The 20,307-nt window shown below is 44.4% G+C and overlaps 1 protein-coding gene and 1 long non-coding RNA gene across 3 annotated transcripts in view; both read right to left on the bottom strand.

The window, feature by feature from the left end:
• Positions 1-20,307, bottom strand: part of LOC142384501 (uncharacterized) — a 244,977-nt gene that overhangs the window by 5,827 nt on the left and 218,843 nt on the right. The window lies entirely within an intron of this gene.
• On the bottom strand, positions 1,375-18,344 carry LOC142384499 (uncharacterized). Its single transcript, XM_075470777.1, has 12 exons — positions 17,323-18,344; positions 17,146-17,238; positions 16,945-17,064; positions 16,575-16,682; positions 15,107-15,226; positions 11,878-11,956; positions 11,508-11,715; positions 9,576-11,364; positions 9,309-9,482; positions 2,990-3,151; positions 2,199-2,245; positions 1,375-2,072 (listed from the first exon to the last, which is right to left on the bottom strand). The coding sequence occupies exons 1-12, from the start codon at positions 17,388-17,390 to the stop codon at positions 1,471-1,473; spliced, it is 3,570 nt and encodes a 1,189-aa protein (XP_075326892.1). The 5' UTR covers positions 17,391-18,344; the 3' UTR covers positions 1,375-1,470.

Here is a 20,307-nt window from a genome sequence, read left to right as displayed (position 1 = left end):
ATGTAATGTTAAAGGGGAGTTTTTTAAACCTGGACCTTATTTCTGGCATAAAATATGTTCATCTACTCACCAATAACAGGATGCTATTTAGATCACTGAGATCCGCGAATATCCATATAACGGGAGAGAACAGGGCAGAGACAAAACAGCCTCTAAATAAGGCCTAATGTCTTTATTTCACCAACACTTTAAGACCAATGAATGGTCGCGTTCATTCATTCATTCCTCCGAAGAACGCCGACTTTCACCAAAACTGTTGTCGGTGAGTAGATGAACGTATTTCATGCCGGAAATAAGGTCCAGGTTTATAAAAAAAACGAACTTCCCCTTTAATGCATGTTATCTGTCGCCCTCTGGTGGTGAAACCACAAACTGCACGATGTGGCTTTAATGAACACAGAGGCTGTTCACACCTGCTGCTGACATGAGTCCCGGCTGATCCGATCACAGGTGGACAGCACTAAATACAGGTGTGAACGCATTCAGATCCGATGGCTCAGACCACATTCAGAGGTGCTCTGTGACACTTGTGTCCACATTCTCAGAACAGTGTGAACACAAATCCATCCTGGGCCACATTGAAGGACCTACTGACCTGACGGGACTCCACACAAGCAGTCCAGGTTCCACCAGGATGTTTTCTGGGAAAAATACATCGTGTAAAAGCAGCGTCCTGAATTCATGTGTGAATGATGATATAGTTGAGTTAGTGAACGTATCAGTGATTTTACAGAAACATCAGTCGACCTGCTGATGTCCTGTTTGTCCAACATTAAATATTCATTCTTACTGTTGCCTTAAAAACTTAGATTTTTATAATAAAAGTAAAAAATGTCAAATATTCTAAAATAAAAATCTAATACCTAAATATAAATACTCTATATTTTCCAATGAAAAGTAAAAAACACGACTGAGATAAAGAGTAAAAATGAGAGAAAAGATCTGAGACAAAATTTCACCAACTTTGAACTTTAATGAATAAAATAATCAGATAAAAACATGAAAAGTTAACATTGTGATGAATAATGAAGCAAAAAGTCCCATTTCTGAGATGAAAAATCTAGAATTCAATCAATAATTCACCAGGTGAAAATGTCAGAAAGTCCAAATAAAGACAGAATGAGCCAAACAGACTAACAGTGAAACACTGGCAGGATTCTGATGCTGAACATCAGGAACTTTCAATCCAAAGCAGATGTTGTGGACTGTTAAAGTGTGTAGAAACAGGACGGTGGCTGCTGGGGGACAAAAAGCTGCTCTGAGTTAAAGAAAGGATGCTGCTGGGCTCTTCTCCTCTCCCTCTCCAGCCGGGAGGAAGAGGTGATCCAAAGTGAGGAGTGTGGCAGCGTCAGACAGAAACTGACTGAGTCCATGAATCTGAAAAGGTGTTTCTGAGTGAAAGAGACAGACATGAACAGACTGAACTATCTGTTCAGCAGGGATTCTCTGACAGGAGGACACTCTGTGTACTCAGCACAGAGACAACCAGGAACCAGGTGAACTGAACCAGGACCCAAATCCAGGATGCAGAGGTTCTTCAGTGAATGTGGTGCTGAAGGTGTGGAGGTGGATCAGTGTGTCAGAGGAGACTCTGTAGAAGGACAGAGTGCCAGCAGGACGGTCCACATACACTGCTGCTCTGTTACAGACAGAGGAGGAGGAGGAGGAGGAGGAGGAGGAGGAGGAGGAGGAGGAGGAGGAGGAGGAGGAGGAGGAGGAGGAGGAGATGGATGTTTCTCTGTTATTGTGCCAGACAGAGTATTTACCTCCATCAGAGCAGAACAGACTCCAGGACTGATCGTTCCATCCAAACACACACTCTCTGCCTCCTCCTCTCCTGCTGATTCCTCTGTAACTCACTGATATATAAACTCTTCCTCTCCACTCGACCTCCCAGTAACAGCGACCAGTCAGAACATTTCTACACAGCAGCTGATGACACCAGCCATCAAACCTGTCTGGATGATCAGGATATGACTGATCCTCTCTCACATCTGTCACCTTCCTGTTGTTGTCAGACAGTTTCAGGTTTCTGCTCACTGTGTTTGTGTCGATTGTGAGTCGGCAGGAATCTGATGGAGAGAACAAACACAGTCCAGCTGCAGTTATTGATCCATCATCTGTTCACTTTGATCAATGAGTGATGTGACAGTGTGAAGATGGCTGGATGTCATGAATCAGATGAAGAACACACTCACACTTCCTCAGCCCTGGTGTCAGCCATCGTTCTCCAGCAGGCTCCACCCTGAAAGGAGGAGGGGGGTCAGAGCAGCATCAAACATGGACATCACATGGCTCTCACACACACTGTTCTACACTGAGAAAGGAACAGTCCAACATCTGGACACATCCACTGGAATGGAGCATCTGGAAACTAGAATGAAAGCTGTCTGATCAGCACTGACACCAACAAACTGCTTCTTTCAGCCATCTGCTCCTGATCTGAGCCAGAGCTGCAACCTTCTGTCGGCCCTAAAGCTTTTACATCTGATCCACTCTTTTAACCTCAGTCAGTGAAAGAGGCTACACACTCCAAAGGTCACACCTTACACTCTCACATTTCCAATGCTGACTCTGCATTTACATTTTGCAACGCCTTTAATTCTGCGTCCTCAGCCCACTTTGAACCACAGGCACTATTGCAGTTGTATAATGAACATTTCCTTTCTATCCTTCACCAAATCATCCCATTTAAATCCAGGTAACAAACATCTAGTAACACCCCTCAGACCAAACTGAAGAAACTCTGACCAACAGACACTTCTCACTGTTGTTCCTGCAGATGTTCTCCTTGGAGAGCTCAAACACCTGCTGTTTCTGTCCAACCAGTGTTTCTGCTGAGCAAAGGAAACAGGCTCCTACATGTGTGATTGTTCATGTAACACTCAGCAGGAAGCAGAAGCACAGGGCTGAGTGCAGCACAGAGAACATGTTCCCTGCTCTTCCTCCTCTGTCAGACACTGTGAGGCTGCAGCAGGCCTCTCCATACCTGAGTTTGTGTGGATCCTTCAGTGCAGCCCTCAGCAGCTTCCCTCCTGAGGCTCCTGGATGGTTGTAGCTCAGGTCCAGCTCTCTCAGATGGGAGGGGTTGGAGGTCACAGCTTCAGCCAGAGAAGCACAGCCTTCCTCTGTGATCAGACAGCCTGACAGGCTGCAGACACAGAGCAACACAGCTGCTGTTAGAACAGATAATAATAACATAATAACAGATGTTACTGCATCACAGAGACTGTATGAAGCTGAAACAGCAGAGAATCCTGACCTGAGAGCTTCCAGCTCACAGTTTGGACTCTTCAGTCCATCAGACAGCTGCTTCACTCCTGAATCCTGCAGGTTGTTGTTACTCAGGTCCAGTTGTGTCAGGCTGGAGGACTGGGAGCTGAGAGCTGAGGACAGAGCTGCACAGCTTCTCTCTGAGAGGTTACAGTGGCTCAGTCTGAGGAGAAGATATTAAATAACATTAGTGTTAAAACTTAGTCACATTTAATGTCATCTTAGAGACAATCCTTGGAAACATCACATTAAGTTGCTCTGAGAAACCAAGATATCTTCCTCACTTTTAGCTCCTATTTGCTGCATTTGATGATAAACAGCATATTAGAGAGACTTTTTATGGACGGGCAGAGTATCTTTCTAGCTTCTACTTAAGAGCTGCTGAATTTGTTGATATACAGTATAGTTTAATTCTTTGATTTTATATGGCAGTTTTTTAAGCATTTTAATTAGTAATCCACAGGAGAGATTCTGTAAATGTCTCCCATCAGTCACAAATATCTGAAGAACATTTTATTTGTGATTCATAAAGGCTTGTGTAAAACTACAGATTAATATGTGCAGATTGATGCTTTAACATGAAACAAAAACACATGCAGAGTGGCATGTAAAAGGTTGTGGATCCATTTTTACATGTGAAATGTGTTTTGCACATCAGTGAATCTCTTCCTGTCAGTGTGTGACATGTAATCTGTTACTTTGCTGCGACTGTTTTGTGTCATTTTAGTGCAGCTGATCTGTAGAGAAGATGCACCGATGTGAGGTGCAGTTCCTAACTACAGCAGCAGGTGGCAGCATTCCCCACATGAGCTGACAGAACTGCAGTCTGAACTGAGAGAAGGAACAAGAGTCTCTGCAGCACCTGGATCCAAACAACAGGAACATCAAGGAGAAGGACGACGGCCGGGTTTCAACCAGGAGAAGAAACACAAGGTGGAACATCTTTATTTCACCCAACACTCGTCTTCTTCTTGTCAGTTGAACAAAGGACTGAACTTTATTTCTGTTTATCGTAGGGACCACTTCAGAGTTTGGACTGACCTCCTCATTCATTTTGAATCAGTGGGTGTGTCCAAACCTTTGACTGTTGCTGTATTACAGCTTCCTGTCAGAGGTGTTGAGGCACAGAGGCTGAAAACAGTCGTGCTTGAAGTGATTCTTGAATGCTGCTGTCTGAAAATGAATGATTATCTCATATTGTTCACAAATCAAAGCTGGTTTTTCCTCATAACATGTTAGTTTATGTCCTAAACTGGCTTAACTGAGCTTGTTTTCAAAGGATAACAGGAAATTATTTCCCCTCGTGATTATCAAACATCTGGGCATCAGGCCAGCATCTGTAGACGGCATCTTCACAGCTGCAGCAACTGATTTAACCTGAAAATAGTTGTTTTTTATGTCTATTTCAAAGGTTATAAATAAATGTTTCAGCCAGAGTTAATATGTGTGTGTGTGTGTGTGTGTGCGTGTGTGTGTGTGTGTGTGCAGACTAGATCAGAGGAAAGTGACACAGATCTGGAGATATTTTACTTTGTGATTTTAAACATCTCTGAAAATGTAACAGATGTTACTGCATCACAGAGACTGTATGAAGCTGAAACAGCAGAGAATCCTGACCTGAGAGCTTCCAGCTCACAGTTTGGACTCTTCAGTCCATCAGACAGCTGCTTCACTCCTGAATCCTGCAGGTTGTTGTTACTCAGGTCCAGTTGTGTCAGGCTGGAGGACTGGGAGCTGAGAGCTGAGGACAGAGCTGCACAGCTTCTCTCTGAGAGGTTACAGTCGCTCAGTCTGAGGAGAAGATATTAAATAACATTAGTGTTAAAACTTAGTCACATTTAATGTCATCTTAGAGACAATCCTTGGAAACATCACATTAAGTTGCTCTGAGAAACCAAGATATCTTCCTCACTTTTAGCTCCTATTTGCTGCATTTGATGATAAACAGCATATTAGAGAGACTTTTTATGGACGGGCAGAGTATCTTTCTAGCTTCTACTTAGGAGCTGCTGAATTTGTTGATATACAGTATAGTTTAATTCTTTGATTTTATATGGCAGTTTTTTAAAGCATTTTAATTAGTAATCCACAGGAGAGATTCTGTAAATGTCTCCCATCAGTCACAAATATCTCACGATGCTGAAGAACATTTTATTTGTGATTCATAAAGGCTTGTGTAAAACTACAGATTAATATGTGCAGATTGATGCTTTAACATGAAACAAAAACACATGCAGAGTGGCATGTAAAAGGTTGTGGATCCATTTTTACATGTGAAATGTGTTTTGCACATCTGTGAATCTCTTCCTGTCAGTGTGTGACATGTAATCTGTTACTTTGCTCCGACTGTTTTGTGTCATTTTAGTGCAGCTGATCTGTAGAGAAGATGCACCGATGTGAGGTGCAGTTCCTAACTACAGCAGCAGGTGGCAGCATTCCCCACATGAGCTGACAGAACTGCAGTCTGAACTGAGAGAAGGAACAAGAGTCTCTGCAGCACCTGGATCCAAACAACAGGAACATCAAGGAGAAGGACGACGGCCGGGTTTCAACCAGGAGAAGAAACACAAGGTGGAACATCTTTATTTCACCCAACACTCGTCTTCTTCTTGTCAGTTGCACAAAGGACTGAACTTTATTTCTGTTTATCGTAGGGACCACTTCAGAGTTTGGACTGACCTCCTCATTCATTTTGAATCAGTGGGTGTGTCCAAACCTTTGACTGTTGCTGTAAGATCGTTAGCTAACAAGTTGGATGAACTTTTAGCCTTGATAAGGACTCAGCAAGAATATCGGGAATGTAGCATTATGTGTTTTACTGAGACATGGCTACAGGATCATATAGCCGACTCCAGCGTCTCTCTGCCGGGCTTCCTGACTGTACGAGCAGATCGAGATTTAAAGAGTAGCAGGAAAAGGAAAGGGGGTGGATTGGCAGTGCTTGTCAACAACAGATGGTGTCACCCAGGACATGTTACTGTGAAGAGTCATCTCTGCAGTCCTGACATTGAACTATTGGTAGTAAGTTTTCGTCCATATTATTTGCCAAGAGAGTTCACCAGTGTTGTTTTGGTGGCTGTTTATATTCCACCCTCAGCTGTTGCCGACACGGCATGTGATGTCATCCGTTCTGTTGTTGCTAAGATACAGACACAACACCCCAATTCTTTTGTGGCAATATCTGGTGATTTTAATCATGCCTCACTCTCTGCTACACTGCCAACTTTTCAACAGTTTGTCAGCTGCTCTACCAGAGAAAACAAGACATTGGATTTGTTTTACACAAATGTCAAGGATTCATACATTTCCAAATCAAGACCTCCCCTGGGTAAATCAGATCACAACCTTGTTTTTCTCTGTTCAGCATATAAACCCCTGGTCCAGAGACTACCTGTCACAAAAAGGACTGTTAGAAAGTGGTCACAGGAAGCTGAAGAAGCCTTACAGGGTTGTTTTGATCCAACCGATTGGATTTCTCTTTGTAAGCCACATGGAGAGGACATTAATGCCATGACTGAGTGTGTGACTGACTATATTAACTTCTGTTTGGACAACACCATCCCCACCAGAACAGTGAGATGCTTCCCTAATAACAAACCCTGGATCACCAGTGAGCTAAAGGAACTATTGAACAAGAAAAAAAGAGCCTTTAGGGAGCGAGACAGGGAGTTACTGAGGAGTATACAGAAGCAGCTCAAAGTCAAGATCAGAGAGAGCAAGGAGGTGTATAGAAAGAAGCTTGAGAGTAAACTGCAGAGGAACAATATCAGAGATGTGTGGTCAGGAATGAAGAAGATCACAGGCCTCAAGCAGAGGGAGGATCGGATGGATGGAAGTCTGGACAGAGCAAATGAGCTGAACACATTCTTCAACAGGTTCAGTTCAGGAACAAGCTCACCATCCTCCCCTCCTGTTCCCAGCCAAAGAGACATCCCACCCTCCTCTGACCCACAGCTTTCCTGTAACATCTCCACCTCCACCTCAGTCATGGATTCTTCTGCTTCCACTAGTTTGTCTTCAACCCAATCAGGAGATGCTGCTGTCCCCTTTGCCTCCCCCTCCCACTTTTCTGTTTCTAGAAGTCAGGTGAAGAGGCAGTTAGAGAGACTGAACCGGAACAAGGCTGCAGGTCCAGATGGTGTCAGCCCCCGAGTCCTGAAGGCCTGTGCAGAGCAGCTCTGTGGGATTCTGCAACACCTTTTCAACCTTAGCTTGACCCAAGAGAAGGTACCACTGTTGTGGAAGACATCCTGTCTGGTTCCGGTACCAAAGAAAACTCACCCCTCAGACATCAATGACTACAGACCTGTTGCCCTGACATCCCACATCATGAAGGTCCTGGAGAGACTCCTGTTGACCCACCTGTGTAAGCAAACCAGCACATATCAGGACCCCCTGCAGTTTGCTTATCGCCATGGAGTTGGAGTTGAAGACGCTATCATACACCTGCTTCAACAAACCCACTGTCATCTGGACAAAGCAGGCAGCACTGTGAGGATCATGTTCTTTGATTTCTCCAGTGCATTTAACACAATCCAGCCTGATCTGCTTAGTCTGAAACTCCAGAAGACTCAGGTGGAGGCCTCAACAATCACCTGGATTAATGACTACCTGACAAACAGACCACAGTTTGTCAGACTGAAGAATTGTGTGTCTAACCAGGTGATCAGCAGCACAGGAGCACCACAGGGGACTGTACTCTCACCATTCCTTTCCACTCTGTACACTTCAGACTTCCAGTACAAGTCAGACTCCTGTCATCTACAGAAATATTCAGATGACTCTGCAGTTGTCGGGTGTATCAGAGATGGACAAGAAGCTGAGTACAGAGAGCTGGTGGACCGCTTTGTGGCATGGTGTGGGAACAATCATCTCATCTTGAATGTTAACAAAACAAAGGAGATGATTGTAGATTTCAGGAGAAACAGGGTCAGATCAAACCCTGTTTCCATCATGGGAGAAGAAGTGGAGGTGGTTGAGGAATATAAATACCTTGGTGTTCATGTGGACAACAGACTGGACTGGAGACACAACAGTGAAGCCATCTACAAGAAAGGACAGAGCAGACTGTACTTCTTGAGGAAGCTAAGGTCCTTCAAGGTTTGCAACAAGATGTTGCAGATCTTCTACAAGTCTGTTGTTGAGAGCGTCATTTCCTCTGGCGTCATCTGTTGGGGCAGCAGCATCAGAACCAGGGACCTAAAAAGACTCAACAACCTGATAAGGAAGGCTGGTTCTGTTCTGGGGACGACTGTGGAACCTCTGGAGACAATAATGCAAAGAAGGATTTTGCATAAAATCAAGAGAATTATGGACAACCCTGAACATCCTCTCCATGAGACTGTTATCAGAAAACAGAGTCTCTTCAGTCAAAGGCTTCTTCAGTTTGGATGCAAAACGGACCGCTACAGGAAATCTTTCCTGCCCACAGCCATCAGCATCTATAATAACTGCTTGATTTAATTGAGCTACATCAACATTTAATGTCCCTCTGGGATAAATAAAGTATTTTTGAATTTGAATTGAATTTGAATTGAATTACAGCTTCCTGTCAGAGGTGTTGAGGCACAGAGGCTGAAAATGAATGATTATCTCATATTGTTCACAAATCAAAGCTGGTTTTTCATCATAACATGTTAGTTTATGTCCTAAACTGGCTTAACTGAGCTTGTTTTCAAAGGATAACAGGAAATTATTTCCCCTCGTGATTATCAAACACCTGGGCATCAGGCCAGCATCTGTAGACGGCATCTTCACAGCTGCAGCGACTGATTTAACCTGAAAATAGTTGTTTTTATGTATATTTCAAAGGTTATAAATACATGTTTCAGCCAGAGTTCATATGTATGTGTGTGTGTGTGTGTGTGTGTGTGTGTGTGTGTGTGTTTGTGTGTGTGAGTGTGCAGACTAGATCAGAGGAAAGTCACACAGATCTGGAGATATTTTACTTTTTGATTTTAAACATCTCTGAAAATATAACAGATGTTACTGCATCACAGAGACTGTATGAAGCTGAAACAGCAGAGAATCCTGACCTGAGAGCTTCCAGCTCACAGTTTGGACTCTTCAGTCCATCAGACAGCTGCTTCACTCCTGAATCCTGCAGGTTGTTGTTACTCAGGTCCAGTTGTGTCAGGCTGGAGGACTGGGAGCTGAGAGCTGAGGACAGAGCTGCACAGCTTCTCTCTGAGAGGTTACAGCCGCTCAGCCTGAGGAGGGAATAATGAGATAAATCTGGGACTTTCTCTCCTATAGAAACAGCAGCAGGATATTCATACACATCCCTCTATATCTGTACTCACACAGCTTTGTTGGAGGCTTTGACCACTGGCAGCAGCCTCAGAAGAGCCTCCTCTGAAGCAGAGTACTTCTTCAGGTCAAACTCATCCAGGTGTTTTCCTGATGACAGTAAGATGAAGACCAGAGCTGACCACTGAGCAGGAGACAGTTTATCTGTGGAGAGACTTCCTGAACTCAGGGCCTGTTGGATCTGCTCCACCAGAGAACGATCATTCAGTTCATTCAGACAGTGGAACAGATTGATGCTTCTCTCTGCAGACAGATCCTCACTGATCTTCTCCTTGATGTAACGGACTGTTTCCTGATTGGTCTGTGAGCTACTTCCTGTCTGTGTCAGCAGGCCTCGTAGGAGCCTCTGATTGGTCTGCAGGGAAAGACCCAGGAGGAAGCGGAGGAACAGGTCCAGGTGTCCGTTTGGACTCTCTAAGGCCTTGTTCACAGCACTCTGATGGAGATAATTCAGATTAGGTTTGTTAAATAGTTTTGACCACACAGAGGTTGTTTGTTGTTCCTCCATCAGGTTGAGTCCAGAGCTGATGAAGGTCAGATGCACATGAAGAGCAGCCAGAAACTCCTGAACACTCAGATGGATGAAGCAGAACACCTTCTCCTGGTACAGCCCTCTCTCCTCTCTAAAGATCTGTGTGAACACTCCTGAGTACACTGAGGCTGCTGAGATATCGATGCCACACTCTGTCAGGTCTGACTCATAGAAGATCAGGTTTCCTTTCTGCAGCTGCTCAAAAGCCAGTTTTCCCAGAGACTCAATCATCTTCCTGCTCTCTGGACTCCAGTGTGGATCTGTCGCAGCTCCTCCATCATACTTGAGCTTCTTCACTTTGGCCTGAACCACCAGGAAGTGGATGTACATCTCAGTCAGGGTGCTGGGCAGCTCTGCTCCCTCTCTGGTGTCCAACACATCCTCCAGAACTGTAGCAGTGATCCAGCAGAAGACCGGGATGTGGCACATGATGTGGAGGCTTCGGGATGTCTGGATGTGGGAGATGATCCTGCTGGCCTGCTCTGAATCTCTGAATCTCTTCCTGAAGTACTCCTCCTTCTGTGGGTCAGTGAACCCTCTGACCTCTGTCACCATGCCAACACAGCCAGCAGGGATCTGATTGGCCGCTGCGGGTCGTGTGGTTATCCAGAGGCGAGCAGAGGGAAGCAGCTCCCCCCTGATGAGGTTTGTCAGCAGCACATCCACTGAGGTGGGCTCTGTAGCATCAGTCAGGGGCTCCTTGCTGTGGAAGTCCAGAGGAAGTCGACACTCATCCAGACCGTCAAAGATGAACACGACCTGGAACTGTTCAAAGCTGCAGATTCCTGCTGCTTTGGTCTCAGTAAAGAAGTGATGAACAAGCTCCACCAAGCTGAACTTTCTCTCTCTCAGCACATTCAGCTCTCTGAAAGTGAATGGAAACATGAAGTGGATGTCCTGGTTGGCTTTGCCTTCAGCCCAGTCCAGAGTGAACTTCTGTGTTAAGACTGTTTTCCCAATGCCAGCCACTCCCTTTGTCAGCACTGTTCTGATTGGTTCATCTCTTCCAGGTGGGCCTTTAAAGATGTCTTCCTGTCTGATGGATGTTTCTGCTCTGCCTGCTTTCCTGGATGCTGCTTCAATCTGTCTGACCTCATGTTCATCATTGACCTCTCCGCTCCCTCCCTCTGTGATGTAGAGCTCTGTGTAGATCTGATTCAGAAGGGTTGGCTTTCCTGCTTTAGGAATCCCCTCAAACACACACTGGAACTTCTTCTTCAGAGCACATTTAACTTTACGTCCACAAAGTTCTGAATGAAGACAACAAATAACATCAGTAAACAGACATTTCTACCCTGTAATGAGTATCTGAACATCTGCTGCTCTGTGTGCTGAGACATCAGTAAATGTGTCATTTATCCAGCAGGTTAAACCTTTAGAGAAATCCTCTTACTGCTCTGCAGACGGTCAGCCAGCTCCTCCTGCTTCATTCTCCTCAGGAAGTGAACTGTGATCTTCACTAATGCCTCTCTGCTGCTCCTCTGCTCTTCATCCTCACCCTCCCTCTGACTCTCTAAGCATTCTGGGTAATCTGGACTCAGAGCCTTCTGCATCTTCTTCAGCTCCTCCTTCACAAAAGTGAGCATGTTGTCCTCCAGCAGCTGGAACAGAAAACTATATGAATGAGCCCATCAGACTGAAACCATGGAGCCAAACATCAGATCCATGTTGGACACACTGACAACCCACTGGTCTACAGAGTGCAGCATGGAGATGGCTGTGAGCAGAACAGATGGGAAAGTAGTTGTTGCACATGTACAGACCATAAATATGGAGTCCAGCTGTGTTTGATGCTGCTGGGCAGACGGACCACTGGGACCCTCTGAGCTCTGCTGGTCCACTCTGTGGAGGAATCATGAAGAATGAGCTCACATTGTGTCTATCCACACAGAGAGCAACACAAGCTGAAGGTCCATGAAGGGATGTGTGGGTGTGAGCAGTGGGTCAGAGGACTCCCTGGACAACATGGTTTTCACTGGAAATCCCAGAGACATCCATTTAAAGTAAAAAGATGAAAGGAACCTCCTTTCATCAGTGTTTCGTCTAGTTGGGCCCACGACACCTCCAGGAGGCTAGAGAGTGATCACTGGCGTCCCAGAGTCACCCCCTAATGCCAGCCAACACTGCTCCTCACACCACAACAACCATCTTTTTTTTTCCACAGTCACAAGCTACCCCAGCCTCTCACCAACTGCACACCAGTCACAGCGGGGTGGGGATGCAAACCCTGGTTCGGGTAGGGGGTAATGAAAGTATAGAGGCTGCCAGAGGTGGAGGCAGGACAAGACACACCAGCAGATTCAACAGACAAACTCACCTAAACAGTCCTACAGTCACTAAAAACACCAGCAAAAACAAAGCCATACAGGCCAACTCACCTAAAATGGCCGCCTGGTTTCAAAAGGCTCACATGGGCCACACCCTCCACTTAAATATCCGGAACTTCTTCTTTGCTTCTTCCAAAAGTCTGTTTACCCTAAGTGCTCCCCCTGCTGGGCCCCCAGCTGCTATTGCTTCTTCTAATCCAAATCCACTGACTGGACTTTACTGCCTCATCTGACATTTCCTTCACTATTTTCCTCACACTCTGTTCACTTACACCCAGCTCCCTCAGCAATGAGACAACAGACTTTGCAACAAATCCTCTACATCCTACTTCCACTGGACAAATTCTAACCTTCCATCCTCGCTGCTCTGCTTCTGCCCCCAACTCCACATATCTAAGCTTTTTCCTTTCATATGCTTCTGCTACTAATTCCTCCCAAGGAACAGTCAGCTCTATGAAACAGACTCTCATTCTACTCCTAGACAGCGGCGTCGAACAGGGGGGAAAAGTCAGACTGATTCACAGGGTCCAGCCTACAGGGGGGGCCCTAAGGGAAATTTTCTTCTTCTTTCGTTTTCAAAAAATCATTTTTTAAATAATATCAATATATGTTGGTAATTTAAAAAAATCCAATGTTCTCTGGAAATACATGTGTTGAAATGTATATCCCAGCCTGCAAATAGGCTATAATCTATATCAGACACCCCCATTATCAGTACCCATTGGTTTAGTCCGCCCTCTGGCCGACTTTTGATTGTACATGCGCCAAAAGTTTCACTCACTTCATTATTGGGCATTAAACGCAGCAGCCGGCACATGAAAGATGTCATCCAAAAAAAAATTAGGCTTTCAGAAAAGAAAAGAAAGGCAAGAGAGACAAAATGAAGGAAAGCAACTGCTTACTGATTTCTTTCCCAAGAAAGGTGAGCCCAAATGTCAAAATTACAGCCTACAGTAACTGATTATCCCATTCACATTCCGTTGCATACCACTGTGATACCACCCATGGCTGTAGCCAGCTATGAGGAAAGTTAGGTCTGGACCTCGGTAATTTTCAGGGATTTTTTAGTTTTTTTTTATCTCGGTTTTCGCATACACGTTTCAATTGTGTTGACATCACTTTCGTGAATGTGTGACTGCGTGGTACCATTTGAAAGGTCTGTTTCTGCCCTTTCCAACAGTGTGTATAACACGTGTGCGCGCTCCGTTGTCGGTGAGAAAAGTACCGTCAACATAGTAGCTGCATACGAGTAATCAGTATAGAAAAATTAGACGAATTTGACGAACGATTTCCTCGGCCACTCTGCAGTGCAGCGGCGATTGCTATATACTGACGGAAAGCTCAGCTCGAGCTCTTTAGAATGATATGATTGTTGTACCGATGTCATGCATGGTTCGTGAATAAAGAAGACAGCACCTTGTTATAGCAATGCACATTTATGTAGGCTGGAGACAATTTTTCACATCCAATTTAGTAATGAATTCAATATAGCCCATAAATATTTATAGGTTATTTAGCAACAGCTATAGCCTACAATATGCATCTATCGATCTATATTTAACTCTATTTTTTATATTGGTTAGTTAGCCTTACTCTATGCCTGGCCAAATGGCCTTTGCTTGTACCAAACATTTGTATGCTTGCATTGGGAAATAATCAGGTTCTTTTTAGCTATGGGTTCTTGTTACATTATAATGGTTTATTTTGCTACTAGCCTCAATGGGCAACACTGCTATATATTAAAAACTATATAATTTAATATATATATATATATATATATATATATATATATATAGTAAAAATTTCAGCGCGCGCATCATGGACCTCGCCTATTCCTAAATCCTGGCTACGGCCCTGATAGCAGCCGAAGTCAAATAATTAAAAAATAATCTCTCATTTTGGTGGCTACCACATGATTGTGAAATAGAAGCCATATTTGTCTCAAATGTATTTATTTTCATAATAATTATTAGCCTATACAAGTGTCCCAAAAGCCTAACATAGGGTCGATGTTGGTTCAAATATGCATGGTAGTGGTTGTTCCTGGGGCCCCAAATTTGGTGCTACGCCCCTGCTCCTAGACCACAAGACTATATCAGGTCTTAGATTTGTACCACCTCCATCAGTGTTGGTGGAAAACATCCAACACACACCGCTTCACATATGAACAGAGAAATGGATGTGAAACAGAGCTGAGCTCACATTAAACACATGTTGGAGTAAAAACTGTTCAAACTGACTCATTTTACTCTGTTACAGCATTTACACTCAGCTCACCTCTGAGGGGACGGATGTTGGGCTGATTTGAAGACAATAGGATGATCCATTGACCGGTCGCTCTTAAAGGACACACAGCTGGGTCCAGGTCCAGGTCCAGGTCCAGGTCCGGGTCTCTGATGGATCCTGACAGAAAAACACTTGTTTTCTTCAAACTAAAGTATCAGTGATAGTGTTTGAGTCAGCAGTGAGACGGCCGGTCAGAGAGTCAGTGTGGCTGCTGTGGAACAATGTTACAGCTCCCCCTGGTGGCAGCTCTGGGATCTTACAGAGCTCAATGCTGATAAACACACACACTCTGAGGCTTTTAACCCTCAGATTCAGACCGATCACCAGAGACCCTCAGCTGCTGCATTTTACTCTGTTACAGCATTTACACTCAGCTCACCTCTGAGGGGACGGATGTGGGGCTGATTTGAAGTCAATAGGATTATACATTGACCAGCCGCTCTTAAAGGACACACAGCTGGGTCCAGGTCCAGGTCCAGGTCCGGGTCTCTGATGGATCCTGACAGAAAAACACTTGTTTTCTTCAAACTAAAGTATCAGTGATAGTGTTTGAGTCAGCAGTGAGACGGCCGGTCAGAGAGTCAGTGTGGCTGCTGTGGAACAATGTTACAGCTCCCCCTGGTGGCAGCTCTGGGATCTTACAGAGCTCAATGCTGATAAACACACACACTCTGAGGCTTTTAACCCTCAGATTCAGACCAATCACCAGCGACCCTCAGCTGCTTCCTGCACAGCTTCCTGCTGTATAGAAGTGGCTGCACATGTGACGTCCTGTTGGAAAACTGAGATTCTTCACACTCCATTGATGCCAAATGTTAACTGGCTCTGAGTGTTTTTCATCAGATCAGTACAAACATAATATTTCTGCATCAGCCGCCCTTTTCACTGCATAATCAGCATCCTGTGAAGAAGCCACATCAGTGGACAGATATTCAGCAATATTCTCCCTTTGTTTTCACAAAGAGCTGCAGGACTGAACTAAAACATCACATCACACACATGATGCAGCTAATTAGTCTCATCAGAGACGTCAACAACTGATCCAAGTCTCAAGTAATGGGATTCAAACCCTGGTTCGGGTAGGGGGTAATGAAAGTATAGAGGGTGCCAGAGGTGGAGGAAGGACAAGACACACCAGTAGATTCAGCAGACAAACTCACCTAAACAGTCCTACAGTCACTAAAAACACCAGCAAAAACAAGGCCATACAGGCCAACTCACCTAAAATGGCCGCCTGGTTTCAAAAGGCTCACATGGGCCGCACCCTCCACTTAAATATCTTGAACTTCTTCTTTGCTTCTTCCAAAAGTCTGTTTACCCTAAGTGCCCCCCCTGCTGGGCCCCCAGCTGCTATTGCTTCTTCTAATCCAAATCCACTGACTGGGCTTTACTGCCTCATCTGACACTTCCTTCACTATTTTCCTCACACTCTGTCCACTTACACCCAGCTCCCTCAACAATGAGACAACAGACTTTGCAACAAATCCTCTACATCCTACTTCCACTGGACAGATTCTAACCTTCCATCCTCGCTGCTCTGCTTCTGCCCCCAACTCCACATACCTAAGCTTTTTCCTTTCATATGCTTCTGCTACTAATTCCTCCCAAGGAACAGTCAGCTCTATGAAACAGACTCTCATTCTACTCCTAGACCACAAGACTATATCAGGCCTTAGATTTGTACCACCTGCATCAGTGTTGGTGGAAAACATCCAACACACACCGCTTCACATATGAACAGAGAAATGGATGTGAAGCAGAGCTGAGCTCACATTAAACACATGTTGGAGTAAAAACTGTTCAAACTGACTCATTTTACTCTGTTACAGCATTTACACTCAGCTCACCTCTGAGGGGACGGATGTTGGGCTGATTTGAAGACAATAGGATTATCCATTGACCAGTCACTCTTCATGGACACACAGCTGGGTCCAGGTCCGAGACTGTGATGGATCCTGACAGAAAAACACTTGTTTTCGTCAAACTAAAGTATCAGTGATAGTGTTTGAGTCTGCAGTGAGACGGCCTGTCAGAGAGTCAGTGTGGCTGCTGTGGAACAATGTTACAGCTCCCCCTGGTGGCAGCTCTGTGATCTTACAGAGCTCAATGCTGATAAACACACACACTCTGAGGCTTTTAACCCTCAGATTCAGACCAATCACCAGCGACCCTCAGCTGCTGTATTTTACTCTGTTACAGCATTTACACTCAGCTCACCTCTGAGGGGACGGATGTGGGGCTGATTTGAAGTCAAAAGGATTATACATTGACCAGTTGCTCTTAAAGGACACACAGCTGGGTTCAGGTTCAGGTTCTGGTTCAGGTTCCTGGTGGATCCTGATGGAAAAAAAACACTTTTCAGCCTGCATGCATGATATACTTAATAACCTCTAAATCAATGACCTGATGCTAACTTACTCTGCTTTCGAGGCCTGTAAGCTGAAAAGTGGGTGATCCTTTAGCAAGTGGCTCTGTGAGGACCCCCTCCTGGGTCCAGGTCTCTGTCCCTTCCTGTGAATAAAGGTGGTTTGGTGCTGTGAGCGCTGAGCTGGGACATGGAGGAGAGTCATGGACAGTTAGAGATGGTCACCTCACCTCTGAGCTTTGCTCTGGCTGTCATGTTCCCCACACAGAGAGGTTTCAGTGTCCTCACTCTGATCCATGCTGCTGAACTCACAGCAGCTCACACACACTTTCTACCTTCTTCTGCAGAGGAAACACACATCATTCATCTGCACAGCAGCTCATATCCTCCTCTCCATCATTTATTAAAAAGATCAGCTCCTCCTCTGATTGGCTCTGGTTCCCCTCGTTAAAATGATAAAACTGTAGTTTAGGGGGGGGGGTCACCGCTGGACTGATAGTAAGGCATACCGGGCATTTGCCCGCTGGCCTGATGACTTACTGGCCTGCGCTTTTTTTTTTTTTTTTTTTTTACGAAATATAATATAATAAAGATTTAAAACAATATGTGGATAACGGTATATAAACCCTCCTATTGGTGCATAAACTGGTAGAGCGGCCCTTTAGTCATGATTGATTTAAGCCTGGGCCAATGAGGTGAGGGGCAGGCCAGGGGCGAAGCTCGGCACTTTTGACTCGGCTCCCGAACGGCCACCTCTGGAACCTGATTGGACACCTCAGGTGTCACTCCAGTTGATTGACAGGCAAGTCTCGTTGCAAGATGAGTGAGAAACGCAGCGTCTTTGAAATGAGGAGCAGGCATAGAGAGTGTCCTGTTGTACTGTCAGTGAACCTACTTACCTGGAATACATCATTTTGAGTTAAGTTTTAATATGATTTCCAAATGAATCATTGTTTTTAAAGATTGCACATTTAGAGAAGATATTTAGTTGCCAATTGTTAGGCTAAACGAGTAGGCTAAAGTTATGAAAGGCTAATGTCACGTTAGCATGAAGCTATTATGTAGCACTTTAATCATTGTTGGTTTTCAGTAAGTGTATAATCAACACAGTTCATAAGGATTTCATAACTGTAACGTTAGATGAAACTGATGAAAAGCTTTTTTGTTATTATAAAGGTATAAAAGTATAACTTTAGCCAAGCTACTTCACCTGACTGACCTACATGATCTAGTTTAATTTTATAGCAGCTAGGCTTGGAGTTGGTTTTAAAGTAAGTTAAAGCACAAGAATGGAGACAAAGAGTTTAAGATGAACACAATATTGAGGTTTAACCCGGCTGTCTTATTTTGTGTAGGGACAGATAACAATGAAAAGACTTCTTTGTAAAGAAGCACAAGTCAGACCCAGATCAGGCCCAGACAGACCCCAGCCATGAAACCAGCAGCCCTGGCAGCTCCCAACCTGAAGCAGGTCAGTGTGGGCAGACACAAGGAGCCAGGCTACCACCACCAGGTCAGTATTCAAAGGCAGCTAAATGCATCTCCACTTTATAGAAGTGGAGCCTCACTTTGCCCAGATTGTTAATGTAAAGAGGGGGGATGCGTATGTCCTGCTGGTGAATATTGTCATCACAATAGTGTGAGTGGGTGTGAGATGTGTGATGCATGCATCATTTTAGCTGTTTCTCTGGAGACATCAGTAGTGACTGGCCAGACCTGTGGACTGTCAAACAAAAAGAAGAATTTAAATCCAAGTTTTGTTGAATGATTTAAAATAATATTCATCCAAAAAAATGATATTCAATATTTGCAGTGATATTATATACTGTATATCTATTTTATCTGATTGGTTTTGATGTTTGGAAGGGAATGATTTTTGGTGAAATATGAACGAGGATGCATTGTCACTGCACCTGATCAAGTCATAATAATTTTGTATTAGTGAGTGGAAACAGTGGTTAAGGGACAAAAAAAAAAACATGCTGTCACAGCGCACTTAATTTTTTTCCCCTTCAATACCTGGTGATGGCCTGGTCTTGGTTAAAAATGCCCGGCCTGAAAAATTTCCCCAGTCCAGCCCTGGGGGGGGTGAAGCTGGTTTTACAGCCGTCTCTGGGCAACCTTAACTCTAGTTAGGGATGAAAGGTTGGCAAGGTAAGTTAATATATAAGAACGCTCACCTACACCCGAGGAGCGATGACGCAGCAATGTGCGTTATAACTGAATAGTTTTTGTCTCAGTGGTCAGAGCAGCTCTGTACCTTGTACTGTTCTGCCTTTCAAGATATTATTAAAAGCTAATCTCCTCAGTAGAGAATAACCGACTCTGTGCCTTACTAAAATTTCCACCACACCAGTTAATCAATAAGCTGATCATCGTGTAGATTTGTCTTCAAACACAAACTGATCAAAGTTTGTTCTGAAATAAGAAGTGAACATGTTCTCCAACATTTCAGAGCAGAAACAAACAGGAAAGTTTGAACTTACACTTTGTTCAGAGCTGAAGAAGAAGAAGAAGAAGAAGAAGAAGAAGAAGAAGCCTCTCCGCTCCACAGACTGAGACACAGGTGAGCTGTTTCCTGGAAGCAGTCAGAGCAGAGTCCAGCTGTGATGGAGGCGGGACAGGAAGGTGGAGTTCATGTTAGAACACACCTCCATGTTAATGAACAACAAACTGATCTGAAAACATTTCTCTGCTGTCTGTGCGTTAGAACAGGTGTGTTCAGGTATGACTGATGCTTTCTGACTCTCCTTCAGAGGCTGCTAAAGTACACAGAACCTCTTTTTAAGTAGAGGCACATATACTTTGGCTACAAGAAGAAAACTTTCAGATTCAACTTCACAAGAAAAGAACAGGCTGGGAAATATTAAATGAACAAAGTTTTCAGTTTGCTTTCTCATTCTTTAGAAGAAGCAGTAGAAACTAAGTTTTGGCTTCAAACTTCCCGGGGGAACGCCGTGGCACGAGCGCAGTACGTCAGGAACTAGTTTTCAGCATCTGGAGGTGGAACCGAGACCTGCAGGTGACCCGGTTACTCTGCTGCCGCTCCATCGAGGTCTTTGAATGAGGGTTTTCACATATTCAGACCAATCAATAAAACCAAGTGTTACTGGTTATTATGGGTGCCGATGCCGAAGGCATTAGACACACATATTACTGCTGTGCTGGACTGTTATTCTTCCGTTTCCGTCATGAATTTCGGTTCGCTACTAGTC

Source organism: Odontesthes bonariensis, chromosome 7, assembly GCF_027942865.1.
Source record: "Odontesthes bonariensis isolate fOdoBon6 chromosome 7, fOdoBon6.hap1, whole genome shotgun sequence".
NCBI classification, from domain to species: domain Eukaryota; kingdom Metazoa; phylum Chordata; class Actinopteri; order Atheriniformes; family Atherinopsidae; genus Odontesthes; species Odontesthes bonariensis.
The sequence above is the reverse complement of the archived record's forward strand: the minus strand, read 5'-3'. Positions and strand labels throughout refer to the sequence as shown.

Bases quoted from the DNA above. Each gene is read 5' to 3' on its own strand.
- LOC142384499 (XM_075470777.1), bottom strand. From the start codon at position 17,390: ATGGATCAGAGTGAGGACACTGAAACCTCTCTGTGTGGGGAACATGAC. The intron at 9,483-9,575 runs GTGAGTACAGAT...TTCCCTCCTCAG, and splicing joins AAAGCCTCCAACAAAGCTGT to GCTGAGCGGCTGTAACCTCT. The intron at 3,152-9,308 runs GTCAGGATTCTC...CTGTGTCTGCAG, and splicing joins TGTGAGCTGGAAGCTCTCAG to CCTGTCAGGCTGTCTGATCA.